The following is an 18,823-nucleotide window of genomic DNA, read 5'->3' as shown; positions in this document are numbered from 1 at the left end:
CTTCCCTGCCTGACAGGGACATACATATCAAGGACACGTAGCACCTGTTCCTTGAACAAGTTCCACATTTCACTTGTGTCCTTCCCTGCCAGCCTATGTTCCCAACTTATGCACTTCAATTCTTGTCTGACAACATCGTATTTACCCTTCCCCCAATTGTAAACCTTGCCCTGTTGCACGTACCTATCCCTCTCCATTACTAAAGTGAAAGTCACAGAATTGTGGTCACTATCTCCAAAATGCTCCCCCACTAACAAATCTATTACTTGCCCTGGTTCATTACCCAGTACTAAATCCAATATTGCCCCTCCTCTGGTTGGACAATCTACATACTGTGTTAGAAAAGCTTCCTGGACACACTGCACAAACACCACCCCATCCAAACTATTTGATCTAAAGAGTTTCCACTCAATATTTGGGAAGTTAAAGTCGCCCATGACTACTACCCTATGACTTCTGCACCTTTCCAAAATCTGTTTCCCAATCTGTTCCTCCACATCTCTGCTACTATTGGGGGGCCTATAGAAAACTCCTAACAAGGTGACTGCTCCTTTCCTATTTCTGACTTCAATCCATACTACCTCAATAGGGTGATACTCCTCGAACTGCCTTTCTGCAGCTGTTATACTATCTCTAATTAATAATGCCACCCCCCCACCTCTTTTACCACCCTCCCTAATCTTATTGAAACATCTATAACCAGGGACCTCCAACAACCATTTCTGCCCCTCTTCTATCTAAGTTTCCGTGATGGCCACCACATCGTAGTCCCAAGTACCGATCCATGCCTTAAGTTCACCCAACTTATTCCTGATGCTTCTTGCGTTGAAGTATACACACTTCAACCCATCTCCGTGCCTGCAAATACTCTCCTTTGTCAGTGTTCCCTTCCCCACTGCCTCACTACATGCTTTGGCGTCCTGAATATCGGCTACCTTAGTTGCTGGACTACAAATCCGGTTCCCATTCCCCTGCCAAATTAGTTTAAACCCTCCCGAAGAGTACTAGCAAACCTCCCTCCCAGGATATTGGTGCCCCTCTGGTTCAGATGCAACCCGTCCTGCTTGTACAGGTCCCACCTTCCCCAGAATGCGCTCCAATTATCCAAATACCTGAAGCCCTCCCTCCTACACCATTCCTGCAGCCACGTGTTCAACTGCACTCTCTCCCTATTCCTAGCCTCGCTATCACGTGGCACCGGCAACAAACCAGAGATGACAACTCTGTCTGTCCTGGCTTTCAACTTCCAGCCTAACTCCCTAAACTTGTTTATTACCTCCACACCCCTTTTCCTACCTATGTCGTTGGTACCAATGTGCACCACGACTTCTGGCTGCTCCCCCTCCCCCTTAAGGATCCTGAAGACACGATCCGAGACATCCCTGGCCCTGGCACCCGGGAGGCAACATACCTTCCGGGAGTCTCGCTCGCGACCACAGAATCTCCTATCTATTCCCCTAACCATTGAATCTCCTACAACTATTGCTTTTCTATTCTCCCCCCTTCCCTTCTGAGCCCCAGAGCCAGACTCAGTGCCAGAGACCTGGCCGCTAGGGCCTTCCCCCGGTAGGTCATCCCCCCCAACAGCATCCAAAACGGTATACTTGTTTTGAAGGGGAACGGCCACGAGGGATCCCTGCACTGTCTGCCTGTTTGTTTTTTTCCCCCTGACTGTAACCCAGCTATTCTTGTCCTGTACCTTGGGTGTGGTTACCTCCCTGTAACTCTTCTCAATCACCCCCTCTGCCTCCCGGATGATCCGAAGTTCATCCAGCTTCAGCTCCAGTTCCCTAACACGGTCTTTGAGGAGCTGAAGTTGGGTGCACTTCCCGCAGGTATGTTCCAGAAACATGTATATAGACAGATTCAAAAATGCCAGACAATACTTGGAATGCGAGCATTAGCAGGTGATTAAATCTTTACAGATCCAGAGATGGGGTAACTCCATGTTAAAGAGGTGTGAATTGTGTCAAGCCAGGACAGTTGGTAGGATTTTGCAGGCCAGATGGTGGGGGATGAATGTAATGCGACATGAATCCCAGGTCCCGGTTGAGGCCGCACTCGTGTGCGGAACATGGCTATAAGCTTCTCCTCGGCGATTCTGCGTTGTTGCGCGTCCTGAAGGCCGCCTTGGAGAACGCTTACCGGGAAATCAGAGGCTAAATGCCCTTGACCGCTGAAGTGTTCCCCGACTGGAAGGGAACATTCCTGCCTGGTGATTGTCGCGCGATGTCTGTTCATTCGTTGTCGCAGTGCCTGCATGGTCTCGCCAATGTACCACGATTCGGGACATCCTTTCCTGCAGCGTATGAGGTCGACCACGTCGGCCGAGTCGCAAGAGTATGTACCGCGTACCTGGTGGGTGGTGTTCTCGCGTGTAATGGTGGTATCCATGTCGATGATCTGGCACGTCTTGCAGAGATTGCCATGGCAGGATTGTGTGGTGTCGTGGTCACTGTTCTGAAGGCTGGGTAGTTTGCTGCAAACAATGGTTCGTTTGAGGTTGCGTGGTTGTTTGAAGGCAAGTAGTGGGGGTGTGGGGGTGACCTTGGCAAGATGTTCATCGATGACATGTTGAAGGCTGTGAAGAAGATGTTGTAGTTTCTCCGCTCCGGGAAAGTACTGGATGACGAAGGGTATTCTGTCAGTTGTGTCCCATGTTTGTCTTCTGAGGATTGTTTTGATTTAGGATTTTTGATTGAGGATTTAATTTCAAAATACACCTCCAGTCTTGAATTGTTTTGGCCTCGACTTCAGGTGTAAATGCAGTGATAAACATGACCCATGGCACCAACATTTTGGAGTAAAAGGAGCATGTAAAACTGGTTCTCTTGGCTAAGATCAAGTGTAGTATCTATTCTGCCTTTTGGCTCAGATCTGGTATGTCTCTTGTGGGGACCATGAATTGGATTCAATTTGAATTGTTTTTTGGAGCAGGCAAGGAGCTGGATTAGGGGTTCTCCCCTGTCCACACTCTGAGCCCTGGCTTTGTAACTCCGAAAAAGTAATAAGGATGTGACCGGCATGCTGGGGGTGTTCAACAAAGCAGTGAACTGATCAGGAAGAGGATAACAATTGGTCGTTGGAGAAGCAGGCAGCTGGCCACATGACAGAATAGCTCCTTCTGTCTCTGTGTTTTGTCACCTACCTTTGTGGTGGAAACTGCAGTAATCATAAGGACCATTGGGCTGACAGATTCACATTAGGGTTATGACATAATACACGCAGTGCATGCTAGAGTATGCTGTTAACTAATTTCCGGAATAGGCCCCCAAATGCAATGGACGTGATGTCTATTCTGTATGATTACAGGGTCTTTGACCAATGTGGCATGTGGTATACGCCTAGCACAGAGGAGCATGAACATTCCACCCTTCCCCGCTTGATTTTTCACCACACAATGCATTTCTGTTAAGCTGTCAACAATCCTGTTTTGTTTCTTAATCCACTTCTTGTAGAAGGTGCCTCAGATGTAAATCCCATATATACTGGGCGGTGAAGATGGGGCCAGTGTGGGGGTGGATGGAGGCGGTGTGTGTCCAGAGGTGGCGATATTCTGGAGTGTCCAGGGAGTGGCGATATTCTGGAGTGCTTAGTGATCTGGGAGTCCAGGTGGGAGAGAGGCCGATGTATTGGCCTTTGCCTCCCTGACAGCCTGGAGATGGATCTTGTTATGTTGGCGGGACTCTGCGCTGCCAAATGTGGGGGTATGGGTTTGGAAAAGGTCAAGTTTACTTTGCGAGGGTCGGCGGAGGAAACTGTTCATTGATTTCATCAAGATGAATTGAGGGGTCAGCGGGGGTGGGGGAATAAGGGAGGGAAATTTGGAAGTGAGGCTTGTCTGGTATCTGAAGTTGGGAGCTTGGGGTTTCTGTTCCTGTTGATGTTTTGGTCTTCTGACATTTTTATGTATAGATGTAAAAAGCCTTGAATAAAAATATTTTTTAATAAAGAAAATACCAAATTTACTCAGGAGGAATTATTTGTTTTACTTTTAATCTAGTTAACTGTAAAACTGCTCTCTGGCCTGAGAAACTACCACACTTCCATGTAGACGTTGCGTGCATGGTGCAGTTGAGCTTTTGGCTCAAGTACTTTTGGGCTTTTGTTTTAATGCAACAATTTGAGCATAATTTATCGGTTCTTAGCAAGAGGCATGTTAGGATTATCTTTGGAAACTCAAGTCAGTCCTAAGTCAGTCCTACCCTATGTCTTTCACCCAACCTTGATAAAGAGCTGTAAGAAACTGCAAATTTACAGAAATTATCCTCTTACTGGCCTCGATGTGCTTGTTTATAGAAGTTAGACCATGCAGTTGAGTTGCAGCAGAATAATAAATTGCGTATTATATGATGTAATGCCCGGCTTGTAAACAAGCAGTGCAGGGTATTAACTGATTGTCTGGGAGCAAAAAAACCCAATATTTTTATTTCTTTCTAGATATACGTCGCAGAATTGAGCTTATCCAGGACTTTGAGATGCCTACAGTTAGTAGCACCATTAAAGTTTCAAGAGATGGCCAATATATCATTGCAACTGGTAAGCTAAATGATTTTGTTTACTTTATTTGCATGAATGTTTTATTTCCCTTGTGCTGAATTATTTTATTGCCATCTTTCAACTTGGTCTATAAAAATATTTTAGATACAGTATACCTATTTAAACCACTCGGGAGTTGTAGGCTGAATTCTCACTATCTCCCAGTAAGATAAAGTGGCTGACACTTGTGTTCTATTATTTTCTACAGTTATTTAACTGAATGCTTTATACAGCAACTATTAGAAATCCTACTTTGGTGCAAAGTATCATAATTAAACAAACTAAGTTCTCTTGGAATATTGCATTTATCCTGGAATCGAGGAAAAACTAACGAGGAGATCTCTGGTGCTGACTATCATCACCATGAGACATTGGACACCGGAATAGTACCAATAAATTGGAAACGAACAGTCATGGTGCTCCTATTCAAAAAGAGTGACAAAACAAAGAGAGAGAGACTACAACCCATCACTCTTCCTTTCATTCCATGTAAAATAATTAAATCAATTATCGGGATTAAATTTAAAAATCATCTGCACAACAACTTAATGAACAGTAGTCAGTAAGGAGTCCTTGTTGATTAACTTCTTTACTTAATCAAAGCTCAAAATGCTGTGACTTGTGAGGGAAAACAGGTGACACTTGAGCTTCTCTGCCCAGAAAGGAGGCATCTTGTTAAGGATTGATCTTGTTTGTTACAAACATCTCTCTTTGTACAAGTGAGTTTTTATAATTGTAAACATATAATTTATCCTTTGGATTTCAGTTTTAAATATTAGTTGAAAGTTACAAATAATCTCATCAAGTGCTCAAAACATTCTTTAAAGGGGAAGATAAATCTGTTTTTGTTGGGTGATATTATAGCAACTCCTTTTTGAGAATGAATAAATATTATTGATATCCAATACAAACTATTTATCTTTGCAGGCACGTACAAGCCACGAATTCGATGTTATGACACATACCAGTTATCAATGAAGTTTGAACGATGTCTTGATTCAGAAGGTTGACTAAATAACTCTGGCATTATTAACTAATTAATATAAAGTTTTAATAAAACGACCTACAAACATTGAATAAAATATAATGTATTTTAACTCTGCTGTATCTTTCAATCTATAGTATACAACATTTGATTATAAGTTTGCAACACTATCTAAAAGTAGATTTTTCTTATGTCTTTCTTACATTTTCCCTTGCACATCTACGAAAAGGTCTGAACATAATTTTGTACAAAGAATTGACTTGTGATGAATTTAAACAACTGGCATTTACATAGTATCTTTGCTGCTGTGAAAAATGTCTTGAGGCACTTCAGCAAAACATCAGGCAAAAATTGTCAAAGGGGGAGATTTTAGGGCTGATTTTAAAACCTTGGTCAAAGAGGTGTGATTTAGGCAAGAATTTTGACCAGTTAAGAGGAAGGCAGAATAGATTTAGGAGGTAATTTGGAGCTTGAGGGGTAGTCAGCTGAAACTACCTTTGATAGAGGCACAAGATTGAAGTGTTGTGGGGATGGTGAGTTGTAAGACCATGGGGGAACTTGAATATAAGATACAAATTTTAAACCTGAGGCAATGGCCGTTCTGGGAAACAATGTAGAACAGCAAGTAAAGGGGTGATAGGCGAGGTAAAAGTACTGGATCCTAGCATCAGCCAAAGTTTGGAGGAGCTGAAGGTAATGGAAGCTGGCCATGGTGGCATTTGAACACTCCAGTTTAATGGTGACCATGGCAATGATGAGGATTTCCACATAAATGGGCTGTGATTGGGGGGGGGGGTTGCATTCTTTGTGATGGTGAGGATGTGTGCAACTTAGCTTGAAGCAGAATAAGGTGTCATGGTTACAGAGTTTCAACCTGAAACCAATCTGTTTTCTTCCTCTGCTTTCAAGGGCCAGCGTGTATAGAGTTTGTACTGGCGGCAATGGCAGTACCGTTAATATTTAGTTGGTCCAAATAGTTCCTTCAGAACTGCATGTCAAACGAGCACACTGACATAAAATAGTGGACGGGTTGAGAGAGGTGCTGAAGAAGTCGAGGTGGATGTCAGCTGGATGCATGTGGAACCTGAATCTATGGGCGTTATTCTTTCAAACCGTAACTAGTGATTCCCGCCAGCGGGGAAATCCGAGTGATTCCTGCTGGCGCTAGAGCGACCCCGACATGCCAAGCTATGGAATCTTAGACATTTATTTGTTTGCAGAATTGGCTTTTCCATGCCATTCCATCGCACATCAGAATCTGCGCTGCAACTGAGGGGGCGGGATCTAATTTTTGTAACTGGGTCAGCACTTCTGAGATCTGAGCACGGTTTTTCAAGGGTGTCTCGATCTCAAATAGCTGCTGCATTCCCCACCCTCACCCCATTGCCCCTAGGGTAGTTGCACTTTCTAGGAAGCACTTGAGAGTAAAGAGGCAGCCTTGTGTTTAAAAAAAAAAAAAAAGGTTGGGAAAACGCATGCTACCCTGAGTTAATGGATCCCTGCAGCTCTATACAAATAATCTGAATCTCACCTTTGAAACTGCCTTGACCTGTCAATAAAGCTTTCGCAGGCAATGGAGTGTGAAACAGGAGGAGGTTGCCCAAGGTTAGCCCCTTTGGAAGAACAATATTTATAAAGTAATTATTTGTAAAACATTGGCATGGGTAACTTTTTAACTTACTTTGTATTAAAACAAATTTAGTGGTTTGGACGCTGGCACCTCCAGTGAGCATTGGAGATTAAATTATACCGGTGATCGTCCAGCATTGCATTGCTTTTTGGAGTATCAAGTGTAGCCAGACAAGTTTCTAGCTTGAACTTGGCGGTAGCTCTTATTTACATTGATTTTTGAAATGGGTAAAACTTCCTGCATTTTATATATTTCAATCTCAGACTTTGGGTTTAATTGCACTAGTTACAAGGTTTGTGATACCAATACACATTTAATGTGTGGTTATAAACCAAGCTTTATGATAATTATTTAGAAATAAGAACATAAAATAGAATGCGAATTCTAGAAATGTAATTGCAAATACTCAACACTAAAGCATTGTTTTCACATTAATTTCTATTAAAAATTTATTTGTTTAGTATAATATTTTAGTTTGCAGTAGATTGTTTACTTTCACTATCTATGTCATGACTTTTATTGTTTTCTTTTGCAGTTGTAACATTTGAGATCTTATCAGACGATTATTCAAAGGTATGCATGTACATTCTGCAATACTTTATTATTGAAAAGATTATATATTAAACAATTAGTAGACTTGCATTTATTACAACATATTAGTGTGCCTGAGAAACGTCTTCAAACAAATTGCAAGTAATTATGCTCTCATTCTCATCTTTTAATAACTGCATTTTTACTTTTACAGATAGTTTTCCTGCAGTGTGACCGTTACGTAGAGTTTCATTCACAGCATGGCCGTTATTACAGGACACGAATCCCTAAGTTTGGTAGAGATTTCTCCTATCATTATCCATCATGTGATCTCTATTTTGTAGGAGCAAGGTATATAAAGTGACCTTTTAACTCATTTTAGCTCTGTCGAATGGTTGAAATTAAGTAACACTAGATAATGTGGGACACTTACATAAACTGTTGATTTAAGTCTTCACAATTATTTTCAAAATGTGTTCTGAACACTAGGCTGTAAAACTAAGTAAACCCATATTTCTGATGTTTATAGTTTCTATCTATTTTGTTGTGTTGCTCAATCAAAGTAATTTTGATTTAGTGCTCTTTGTGCTCTTTGGTTTCTTATCCCACCATGTTCATGCATTCAGCAGGTTTTGTCTCGCTGCAAAGGAGACGATTGACAATCCTCCATTGTGATTGTTGATGGCCATGAGCAATGCTTTTAATTACATTTGATCTTGTTTGTTCATAGTTTACAAAAGGATGTTTTATTTTATCTGTGCACTTTTCTTCAGGTAGAGTAGAGGAATGGCTAAGTGGATACATTTGTGGAAGCTTCTTGATGACAACCTAGAAAGAGTGATTGAAGAAAATGTAGCAATTTACTTTATAGTAAATATTTTGTAAAATCGTACATTTGTCATCTGAACTGAATTATAATGAATCGTAACTGAAAATTTAATAAAGAGTTAACTGAATTTCATGATCTAGATTTGGGAGGAAAGAAGGAAGAACACCCTGTAGCAACAAAGTGCCTTTTAAAGACTTCGAGATTGCAGGGAAACTGCAATTGATGAGAGATAAAACTAAAGACTTATAAAAATTAAAACCATTTGTAACTTCTCTTTTAATTTTAAATGCTGCTACACGTTTACTTTTGTGCCCCTCCAGTTCTGAAGTCTACAGATTGAATTTGGAACAGGGGCGATTCCTAAATTCCCTACAGACAGATGCTTCGTAAGTATTTTAATAACTTGCACTATACACTTTTTAGTACAATAAAATGTTCCGTAACATTTCGGAGATGAGTAATTTGATATTGAGCAATAATGTGCCAAAAGATAGTCGGTGACAAACGATGTAGACTTTGAGAGAGTAGAGCAAGGACACAAGTGGGAGCAAATTAAGGAGATTGTACAAGTGGCTGAAAGCTGTGCTCTTACAGATTGGGCAACGGTGACCCTGAGGCTAAGTGTTGACGCCGTCATGTTTTACGACGGCGTCAACAGGCCCCCAGGAGCAGCAATCCTGAGCCCTGCAGGGGGCCAGCACAGCACTGGAGAGACTTGTGCTGCTCCAGCTGCCGATACCGATGTCAAACAGGCGCAGCGCATCTGCACAAGCTCGCTGTGGCTGGCGCAAATTCGCACATGCGCGGTAGTTTCCTTCTCCGCGCCGGCCCCGACGCAACATGGCGTAGAGCTACAGGGGCCGGCGCGGATTAAAAGGGGCCCCCACCAGGAGAAGCCGGCCCGCCGATCGGTAGGCCCCGATCGCGAGCCAGACCATGGTGGAGGGCCCCGCAGGGGTCAGACCTCCCCCTTCCCATGCACCAGGCTGCCCCCCTGCAGGATGAACGCCGAGGTCCCGCCAGGTAGGACCACATGTGAATGGCTGGCGCCAAATCCCGGCCGTCACTCGGCCCATCCCACACAGAGAATCGCCACGGAGCCGCATAGAGCCGCCCCTGACCCACGCCGGTGATAATGCCACCGAACCGGAGAATCGGTGGACTGGCAATCGGGGGGTCATCGCGCCTGGCCGGACGATTCTCCGACCCGGTCCCAGGCTCAGAGAATCCCGCCCAATTTGTTGGGATTATATTGATTTAAGTAAGTATATCTGCCACTAGGTGGTGCTATTGCCTTACTATAGCGTGTACTAAACTATCTGCATACTGTGTTAGAGAGTCTGAGGAAGAAGAATATTGAATTTGGAATTTGTGAAGTGATAGTTTTCAATTATTCTTTAAACAATTGCATAGGAATGGGGACTTAACTTAAGTGTTGTGTTACTAAAGTTGGTATCAATAGCAAAACAAAAACCTGGCAAGAACAGAAGTGAGCATTTCCCCAACAGAAATCAGCAGTAGGTTTGAAAAAGAAACCAAGATGAGCATGTTATCTATCAACAAACAAAAGGTTGCTAAATTTAAGCCTGGTTAGGAAAGATACTTTGGAGTTGGAGGTGAAAAATAATGGGCAAACTTATCATCAAAAGAATTCAAAATTGTAATGGCCTGAGTGTAATTGAAACTTTTGAAGAATTTTATAGTATTTTTCTTTCATTTAAAAATAAGCATATAATATAAATCTCATTACACTTGATGTCAGGCAAAAATGCCATTATTTAAAAAATAAATTTTAATGTCAACTATTTGTATTCTCAGGCAGAACAATGTTTGTGATATTAACCCTGCACACCACCTGTTTGCTACTGGAACAACTGAGGTAATAAAAAGCATTGGTTTACTTTTCAGATTCTCTTTTTTTCTTGTTATATATTAAACACATTTTACCACTTTAAAATACTTTTTTCTCTATTTTAGGGTAAAGTGGAATGTTGGGATCCACGGACAAGAAACAGAGTGGGAACGCTTGATTGTGCTTTGAGCAGTGTGACAGCTGATACTGAGTAAGCAATATAATGTGATGTATATTACTAAAAACACTGAATAATCTCAAGAAACAAAAGACCAATTTTGATCGTTGTGTGCACACCTGTGAATAATTTAGTTTGATGGAAGCGACAACCATTTACAGTCATAGAAATTCTCAATAAAACCTATTTGCAGAAAAATGATTAACCTAGATCAATGCAAGCAAAGGAAACCAAGCATTGAAACCAATAAATGATAAAATGTTTACCAACCCAAATCATTGAAACCAAGCTTTGTAAGCAATTTCACAGTGATTCAACTTTAGCCTGCTATTCAGCTGAACAATAAACATACATCAGAAGTCCTGGAATCCAAGAGGAATAAAATACGCAATGAAAGAGAATAATTTCACCTGAAATAACCTAAGCAGAATTAAATAATTCGAACTTGTTCTCTCCTCTTAATCTCTTATCTCCCCTTCTCCATTTATCCCCTCTTCCCCCACTCATTTTATCTACTGGATCAATTATCCCATGATTTTCTAATCGTGACCTGCAGTACCAGATCTTGTCTGTGTGCACCACTATGTGAGGTTAGCTAACAATAATACAATAATCGCATATTGTCACAAGTAGGTTTCAATGAAGCTACTGTGAAAAGCCCCTAGTCGCCACATTCCGGCGCCTGTTCGGGGAGGCTGGTACGGGAATTAAACCCGCGCTGCTGGCTTGTTCTGCATTATTAGGTTTAGTGCTACAATCTAATAACTCTTGACTTTTGTGTCTCGTTTTTATTTTTTCCCCCTCTGGATACGGAACCGCCTCTGATTCTTGCCAGCACTAACACCTGCATGATTGGGAATGTCACACGGTGTCTACCTTGCACTCTTCAACTGGGGCTGGTCATTTACCACAAGTGTGGATAACAAATATACATTTTCACTATTGATTAGTAATGACTGAAAGTTCGCAATGAAAGTGCCACGTTTTGGCAAGCATTGCACAAGTACTGACTTTTAAATTTTCTTTTTTAATATAAACCTCCCCGAGAATCATTTAACCTCTTCAGTATTGCTGAGAAAATAGATTTTGGGGTTCATTGGTAATGGTTTGACAAAGCAGAGTCAAGCTGCCTGATTTCAATTTCGAACTGTGTGGCAGTGCGCTGTCCTTGTGGATTCTCCATGGCACTGCCTCTACCAAGTCGACGTTCCAACCAGTCAGCACTCTCTCCTCCTACAGTATAAAATTGTTCATTTGCCTTGCATCGTATTCCTGCAAATATCCTGATGAGTGCAAGATGAAAAATGTTTCTCAGCAATACTCAAGTTCAGTACTACCAGACTACTGTTTAACCTCCAACAGTACGTATCTTCTGTATGTATTTTCTTTTCTTCCCTTTTCTTCCCATGTATTTAATGATCTGTTGAGCTGCTCGCAGAAAAATACTTTTCACTGTACCTCGGTACACGTGACATAAACAAATCCAAATCTTTATTGATTTTCTGCAGGGAGTGATTTAGCGATTAGGAGTGTAGATTTTTGCTCTGGTTCAGTTAAACCTTTGTTTTGTTTTGGGGCAATGTGAAATGGAGATCTGCCACAGTAAGGCTGTTCCTTCACTCCTGTGTGAAATAGCTATCTAGACTCTTCAATTTTATGGTATGCACCTCTCCAAATCTTCTGAATCACCTGAGATCTTGCAAGCATAGTCAATAAAAGCTATTTAACACATTTTCCTTTTTTAGGTAGTGGTTTCAGACTTAAAGCTATTGAGTCCACTGAGGTTAGGCACGGTAGCACAGTGGTTAGCACTGTTGCTTCACAGCGCCAGGGTCCCAGGTACGATTCCCGGCTTGGGTCACTGTCTGTGCGGAGTCTGCACGTTCTCCCCGTGTCTGCATGAGTTTCCCCTGGGTGCTCCGGTTTCTCCCCACAAGTCCCGATAGACCTGCTTGTAAGGTGAATTGGACATTCTCATGCTTTTTATTTGCTGATTTGCAGTCCAATCAAGCTACTTAAGCCAATCTAGTAGTTGAAAGTACAGCCATGTTCAGTCTGCTTTTTCCCTCTTGCTAGGAATGCATAGGAGTCTGGCTGAGTGGTGTATTATATCTACTTTGTTTCTCCACAAAGATAGAAATACAAAATTCCTCAAATGAGAACATCTAAAGTATGCACACCGACCATCTGCAAGTCCTGGCAATCTCGTGCATAATGTACAAGCAGTTCAATTCTATTTCTACTGAAACTTTCACTCCCTACTCTGTCCTGCTTTCGAATTTTTAGATGTGGTGGGGGGGGGGGGGGGAGAAGGAGAAGGAGAAGGAGAAGGAGAAGGAGGAGGAGGAGGAGGAGGAGGAAGAGCCCAGAATCAGGGCTCACCGTCTGAGGATATGGGGTAAACTGGTTTAAATAAATAAATAATCTTTATTGTCGCAAGTAGGCTTGCATTAATACTGCAATGAAGTTACTGTGAAAAGCCCCTAGTCGCCACATTCCAGCGCCTGTTCGGATACACGGGTGGAGAATTCGGAATTCTCAGCTGGTACGGGAATTGAACCCGCGCTGCTGGCCTTGTTCTGCATCACAAACCAGCTGTCTGGCCTACTGAGCTAAACCAGCCCGCTGAGATGAGAAATTTCTTCACCCAGAGAGTGGTAAACCTGCTGAATTATCTACCACAGAAAGCAGTTGCGGCCAAAAGTTTTCAAGAAGGAGTTAAATATAGCTCTTGGGGCTAAAGGGATCAAAGGATATGGAGGAAAGAGGGAACTGGATAGAAAGTTGGATGATCAGCCATGGTAAATGAATGGTGGAGCAGGCTCAAAGGGCTGAATGGCCTACTCCTGCTCCTATTTTCTATAAGCAGATTTCTTTAAGTTCCATGTTATATGACCGTGCACACCAATTTAGAACATTTCAGCAATTAATTTAGTTGCCCAGACTGGCGCTTAACTTAGTTGCCCACAGTGCTAGTGACATTGTTCAAGATCCATATAATTTGTTGGAACATTCGTTTAAATTTGAGTACCCTTGGGCTCTGATTTGATAAAAGGTCACAGATAGGTTCACACGGTAGATGCTGGCAAACCTGTTGAGTATTTGCAGTATTTTATTTTAGGTCCGGATCACCTCCGGTTTCTTCCCAAAATCTGAAAGATGTGCGGGTTAGGTGAATAAGTCAAGATAAATTGACCCTTAGTGTTCAGGGGTGTACAGGTTAGTTTATGGGGTTACAGGGATAGGGTAGGACATGGGTAGAGTGCTCGTTCGAAGGGTCGATGCAGTCTTGATGGGCTGAATGGCCTCCTGCTCTTTAGGGATTCTATGTTTCTATGACCTGTTCAGTCTGGAGATATCTGGCCGTCAACAATAGTAGTGTTTAATATGTAATCGTGTTTTATGTTGACTGTTTTATTTCTGTCTTTGTAATGATGTTTGTCCATCATTAATTGCATTTTTTAATTACAGAATTGATGGTTTACCTTCTATTTCTGCTTTAAAGTTCAAAGGAGCGTTGCATATGGTTGTTGGCACCACAACAGGTCAGGTGAGTGTCCTGTCTAGAACATGACTGATCTATTGAGTTTTTGCATTTAGATTTTATTTAATTGTCCAGCACATGTGCAACATTCAAATCTTGCAATTTTATGCGCACAACAGTTAATTTCTTAATTACTTTTAAAATGATTTCAGTTTAAAATGATGTTCCCCTCTCTCCCTTTCTCTCTGTCACAAGTTTTTCGTGCACCTGACTTCATGGATGGCATGGTGTTTTTATTTCATGAGAAGGGTGTTTCATTGATGCATGTGGAACCAGAGATTTGTTTTAGAACTTTATTTAGACTGGACTTGTGCAAAATCTTCCAGGGTCTCATTCCTGAGCAAATCAGTAGTTTCCTGTGTTATGCCGCCATTTTTTCATTAATATGCCCCCAAAGCTATTTTGGACAGTGCAAAGTAGTGGAATTGTTGCGACCATAACATGCTGCTGATTAGCAAATAAATTCACAAATAATTTAAGCTCCCGATAAAAGCAAATTACTGCGGATGCTGGAATCTGAAACCAAAGAGAAAATGCTGGAAAATCTCAGCAGATCTGGTAGCATCTGCAGGGAGAGAAAAGAGCTAATGTTTCGAGTCCAAATAACCCTTTGCCAAAGCTATAATACAGAGAAAGTGGGAAATATTTATACTGTAGAGTGAGAATGAAAGATGAGTCATAGCCACAGAAACCCAGGGAAACAGGGAGCTAATAGCCACAGAAATCACGGGGAAAGAGTACTAATGGCCCCCAGAGAGAACAAAAGATGTGAACGGCCAAACAGCAGAGAAACTACAAACTATAAAGAAAAGGTAAAACACAGTTAAAATGAAATGGGATGAAAACAAAGGGGTCGAGGTGGGGTAGAGCTAATCATCTGAAGTTGTTGGATTTGATGTTGAGACTGGAAGGTTGTAGTGTGCCTAACCGGAAGATGAGATGGTCGGTCTGTGCGCATTCAGGACCCTGACCTTCCCGTTGCTTGCCATTTTAACACAAGACCCTGCCCACATGTCTGTCCTTGGCCTACTGCAATGATCCAGTGAAGCTCAACGCAAACTGGAGGAACCGCATCTCATCTTCCGGTTAAGCACACCCATAACATGCACAACATGCCTTTCGGTCTCAACATCGAATTCAACAACTTCAGATGAGTAGCTCTACCCCACCTTGTTCACATCTTTTGTTCTCTCTGGGGACTGCCATTAGCACTCTTTCCCCATAGTTTCTGTGGCTATTAGCTCCCCGTTTCTCTGGGTTTCTGTGGCTATGACTCATCTTTCATTCTCACTCCACAGTATAAATATTTCCCACTTTCTCTATTATAGCTTTGACAAAGAGTCATCGAAACATTAGCTCTTTTCTCTCCCTACAGATGCTGCCAGACCTGCTTGATTTTCCAGCATTTTCCCTTTAAGTTCCCGTTTGGTTGTCATTGTTATATTACCAATATGCCACACCATTTACTGTAATTACTCTTGATGATATTTCCCCTGCTGTGTCATCAGTTAGAAACAATCCAGAAAGCTAGAAATTAATTCTGGTTTGATTATGAATTTAAAGATTCATTTTTATTCACCAAGTTGTACCTGCTGCACTTCACTGAAATGTTCTCCAGTCAGCCAAGTAGGAAAAATTCTCTGCCCATTACAGCTATAGGCAGTATTGTTTAACAATATTTTGCTGTATGAAAGGCAGCTTTAAAAAATTATATTTTAAAATATAAATTTAGAGTACCCAATTATTTTTTTTCCAATTAAGGGGCAATTTAGCATCGCCAATCCACCTAACATCTTTGGTTTGTGGGGGTGAAACCCACGCAGACATGGGGAGAATGTGCAAACGCCACATGGACAGTGACCCAGGGCCGGGATTCGAACCAGGGTCCTCAGCACCGCAGTACCAGTGCTAACCAGTGAGCCACATGCCGCCCCTTAAACAATTATGGTATATTCCTTGCACAACACATAAATTAATTTTATTAATCTTTGTCCTCATTACCTTTGGTGTTGTATCCTTTACCCAGCTACAGCCATTTTAAAAAGAAAATGTATGTCTAGTGCCGCAGAAAAAGAGAACTGCAATAAATGTATTGTTTTCAGTAAAATAACTGATTTGTAAAGCTTTGACTGCATTCTCCACAATTTTTCTCACAACCTCAAACTTGTTTCTGGTGAAAGTAGCTGCCCTTACCATAATGGAAATATTCAACCAGGTACGCGTGGCGCCATGAAATTGTTTTTAAACATGAATAGACAAAGGGAAACTTCTTCATTGGCTTAACACAAAATAGATGGCTGTGATTGTCAGAGGTGTGTCATGACTACAGGGGTTCCGTCCTCAACCTTATCTTTAATTCACTTTATAAATCCCGTGTTAAGAATATAAATAGGAGCAGGAATAGTGCATATAGGGCAACGAGCATGCTCCAGTATTCAGTATAGCTGATATTTTGCATCAATTCCATATTCTGTTTACACCCCGTATGCCTTGATTCCCTGAGAGTCCCAAAATTTGCCTTGAATATATCCTACAATGAAGCATCCACAATCCTCTTGGGTAGAGAATCCCAAAGATTCACAATCATTGAGTAAAGAAATTTCTCCTCATCTCGGTCCTAAATGATTCCTTATTCTGAAACTGTGCCCATGTCCTAAATTTCTGAGAGAAAAACCACCTCAATGTCTAGCCTATCATGTCCCTTCAGAATCTTGAATGTTTCAATAAAAGCACCTCTCATTCTTGACTCCAGAGAATATGGACCCAATTTACTTGCCCCTTCATCATAGGACAACCCGCTGATCTTTGCTGCACATGTACAATGCAAGTATATCCATCCTGCCGACCAAATCTATCTCCATTTATATTGAAGGTTTTATTTCGGTCTTTGTAAAAATCTCCATTTTAAACCCGCGCACCTCACCATCTGTCACCAGGGACAGCGCATGCCCCAGCTCACAAACCGGGGAACTGACAATGATTCTGAAGGGTTTGCAAAACCACAAGGTTTTGAGGTGGGGTCTCTCCAAAGCCCTGTAATTGTAGCAAGACTTTCTTTATTCTTATACTCCAATCCCCTTGTAATAAAGACCAATATCCAATTTGCCTTCCTAATTGCTTGCTGAATTTGCTGTTAAGTTCTTCATACAAGTATACCAAGTCCCTTTGACAACATTTCCGATTTCCATGCCTTTTGTAAATATTCAGCTGTTACATTCTTATCAAAGAGAATAACCGTCTTCACATTATACTCTATTTACCACCTTGTTGCCCACACTCAACCTGTTGATTTGTCGTTGCAATCTCTTTTGTGTCCTCCTCGCGGCTTGCATTCTCATCCATCTTTACATCATCAGCAACCTTAGGTGAATATCATTAATATAGTTAGTAAATAGTTGAACGCCGATCCCTGTGGCAGTCATAGAACGATTATCATAGAATCCCTACAGTACAGAAGGAGACGATTCAGCCCATCAAGTCTGCACTGACACTCCAAACACTCTGCCTAGGCCCACTCATCTGCAGACCTTGCCCTATAACCGTAACCTAAGCTTCACATCCCTGGACACTTGAGGGGCAATTTAGCATGGTCAATCCACCTAACCCGCACATCTTTAGACTGTGGGAGGAAACCAGAGCACACGTAGGAAACCCGTGCAGACTCGTCGCAATCGCCCAAGGCTGGAATTGACCCTGGCACTGAGGCAGAAGTGCTAACCACTGTGCTGCCATGCCACTCCCCCATCACAACTTGAAAGTGCCCTATTTATCCCTAACCTTTGTTTCTTCTCAGTTAACCAATCCTCTATCCATGCCAATATATCACCCCCAACACCCTGAGCACTTATCTTATGTATTAACCTTTTGTGTGGCCCTTATCAAATGCCGTTTGGAAATCCAGATATACTGCATCTACTTGTTCCCCTCATCTAGCCTACTAGATACCTCTTCAAAAAGCTCAACTAAATTTGTCAAATGGAATTTTCCTTTCTTATCATGTTGACGTAGTCTTAACAAAGTATATTGTTAAAACTTGTGTTTCTTGTTCATGAAGCAACTCCAAGCAGATAACATCTAGGCTTGGAGTGGCAAATGGCAGATAGCATTTGTCACAAGCCTCAAACAACTATTAATGGCACGACCATTGTCAAGCCCAACATCAATTTGTGGCCATTCAAGGAAGAGGGCAATGATCATTTCCTAGGATGGGTGTGAATGTAATGCAGCCAACGTTACTCTTTTGCTGAATATGTCTCTTTATGACTACAAACTTGGTTTGAATGTTGTGAAGCCGATAGAATTGAATTCAGTTAATCATTTGCCAACTCTCGATTGAAATTCAGATGTTCTTTTGATATTCAATGCCAGGTTTTGTTATATGATCTTCGTTCAAGCCGTCCACTAATTGTTAAGGACCATCACTACGGTCTACCAATTAAATCGATTGAATTCCAGGAACAGTTAGATTTGGTTATTTCGGCAGATTCCAGGATTGTAAAAATGTGGAATCAGAATACGGTAGGTTATTAATATCCTGCATAGAAATGAGATGGCATGGAAATTTATTTTGTATGATTGAGGGCTCCCATCTACCTTTTACAGGCCAGCAATGCATTTTAGTTACATTTTTTTGTCTTGCTGCCTGCGCAGAGCTTCTCCCAGTATCTGAGGAGTCTGACCAGATACCTAGACGCAGTTTGTGATATTCAGTACTCTAATTGTGCAGATTATGTTC

At 41.7% G+C, this 18,823-nt stretch overlaps 1 protein-coding gene across 1 annotated transcript in view; it reads left to right on the top strand.

Moving 5' to 3' along the window:
* nol10 (nucleolar protein 10) overlaps positions 1–18,823 on the top strand; it is an 80,916-nt gene that overhangs the window by 22,609 nt on the left and 39,484 nt on the right. The window contains exons 3-11 of the mRNA XM_072498775.1: positions 4,441–4,539; positions 5,467–5,544; positions 7,690–7,727; positions 7,900–8,036; positions 8,835–8,900; positions 10,333–10,393; positions 10,492–10,577; positions 14,016–14,094; positions 18,457–18,606. Coding sequence (XP_072354876.1) covers positions 4,441–4,539; positions 5,467–5,544; positions 7,690–7,727; positions 7,900–8,036; positions 8,835–8,900; positions 10,333–10,393; positions 10,492–10,577; positions 14,016–14,094; positions 18,457–18,606 — 794 coding nt within the window. The remainder of the gene's footprint in view (positions 1–4,440; positions 4,540–5,466; positions 5,545–7,689; positions 7,728–7,899; positions 8,037–8,834; positions 8,901–10,332; positions 10,394–10,491; positions 10,578–14,015; positions 14,095–18,456; positions 18,607–18,823) is intronic.

Source organism: Scyliorhinus torazame, chromosome 4 (genome assembly GCF_047496885.1).
Source record: "Scyliorhinus torazame isolate Kashiwa2021f chromosome 4, sScyTor2.1, whole genome shotgun sequence".
Lineage (NCBI taxonomy): Eukaryota > Metazoa > Chordata > Chondrichthyes > Carcharhiniformes > Scyliorhinidae > Scyliorhinus > Scyliorhinus torazame.
This window is presented reverse-complemented; position numbering and strand designations above follow the sequence as displayed.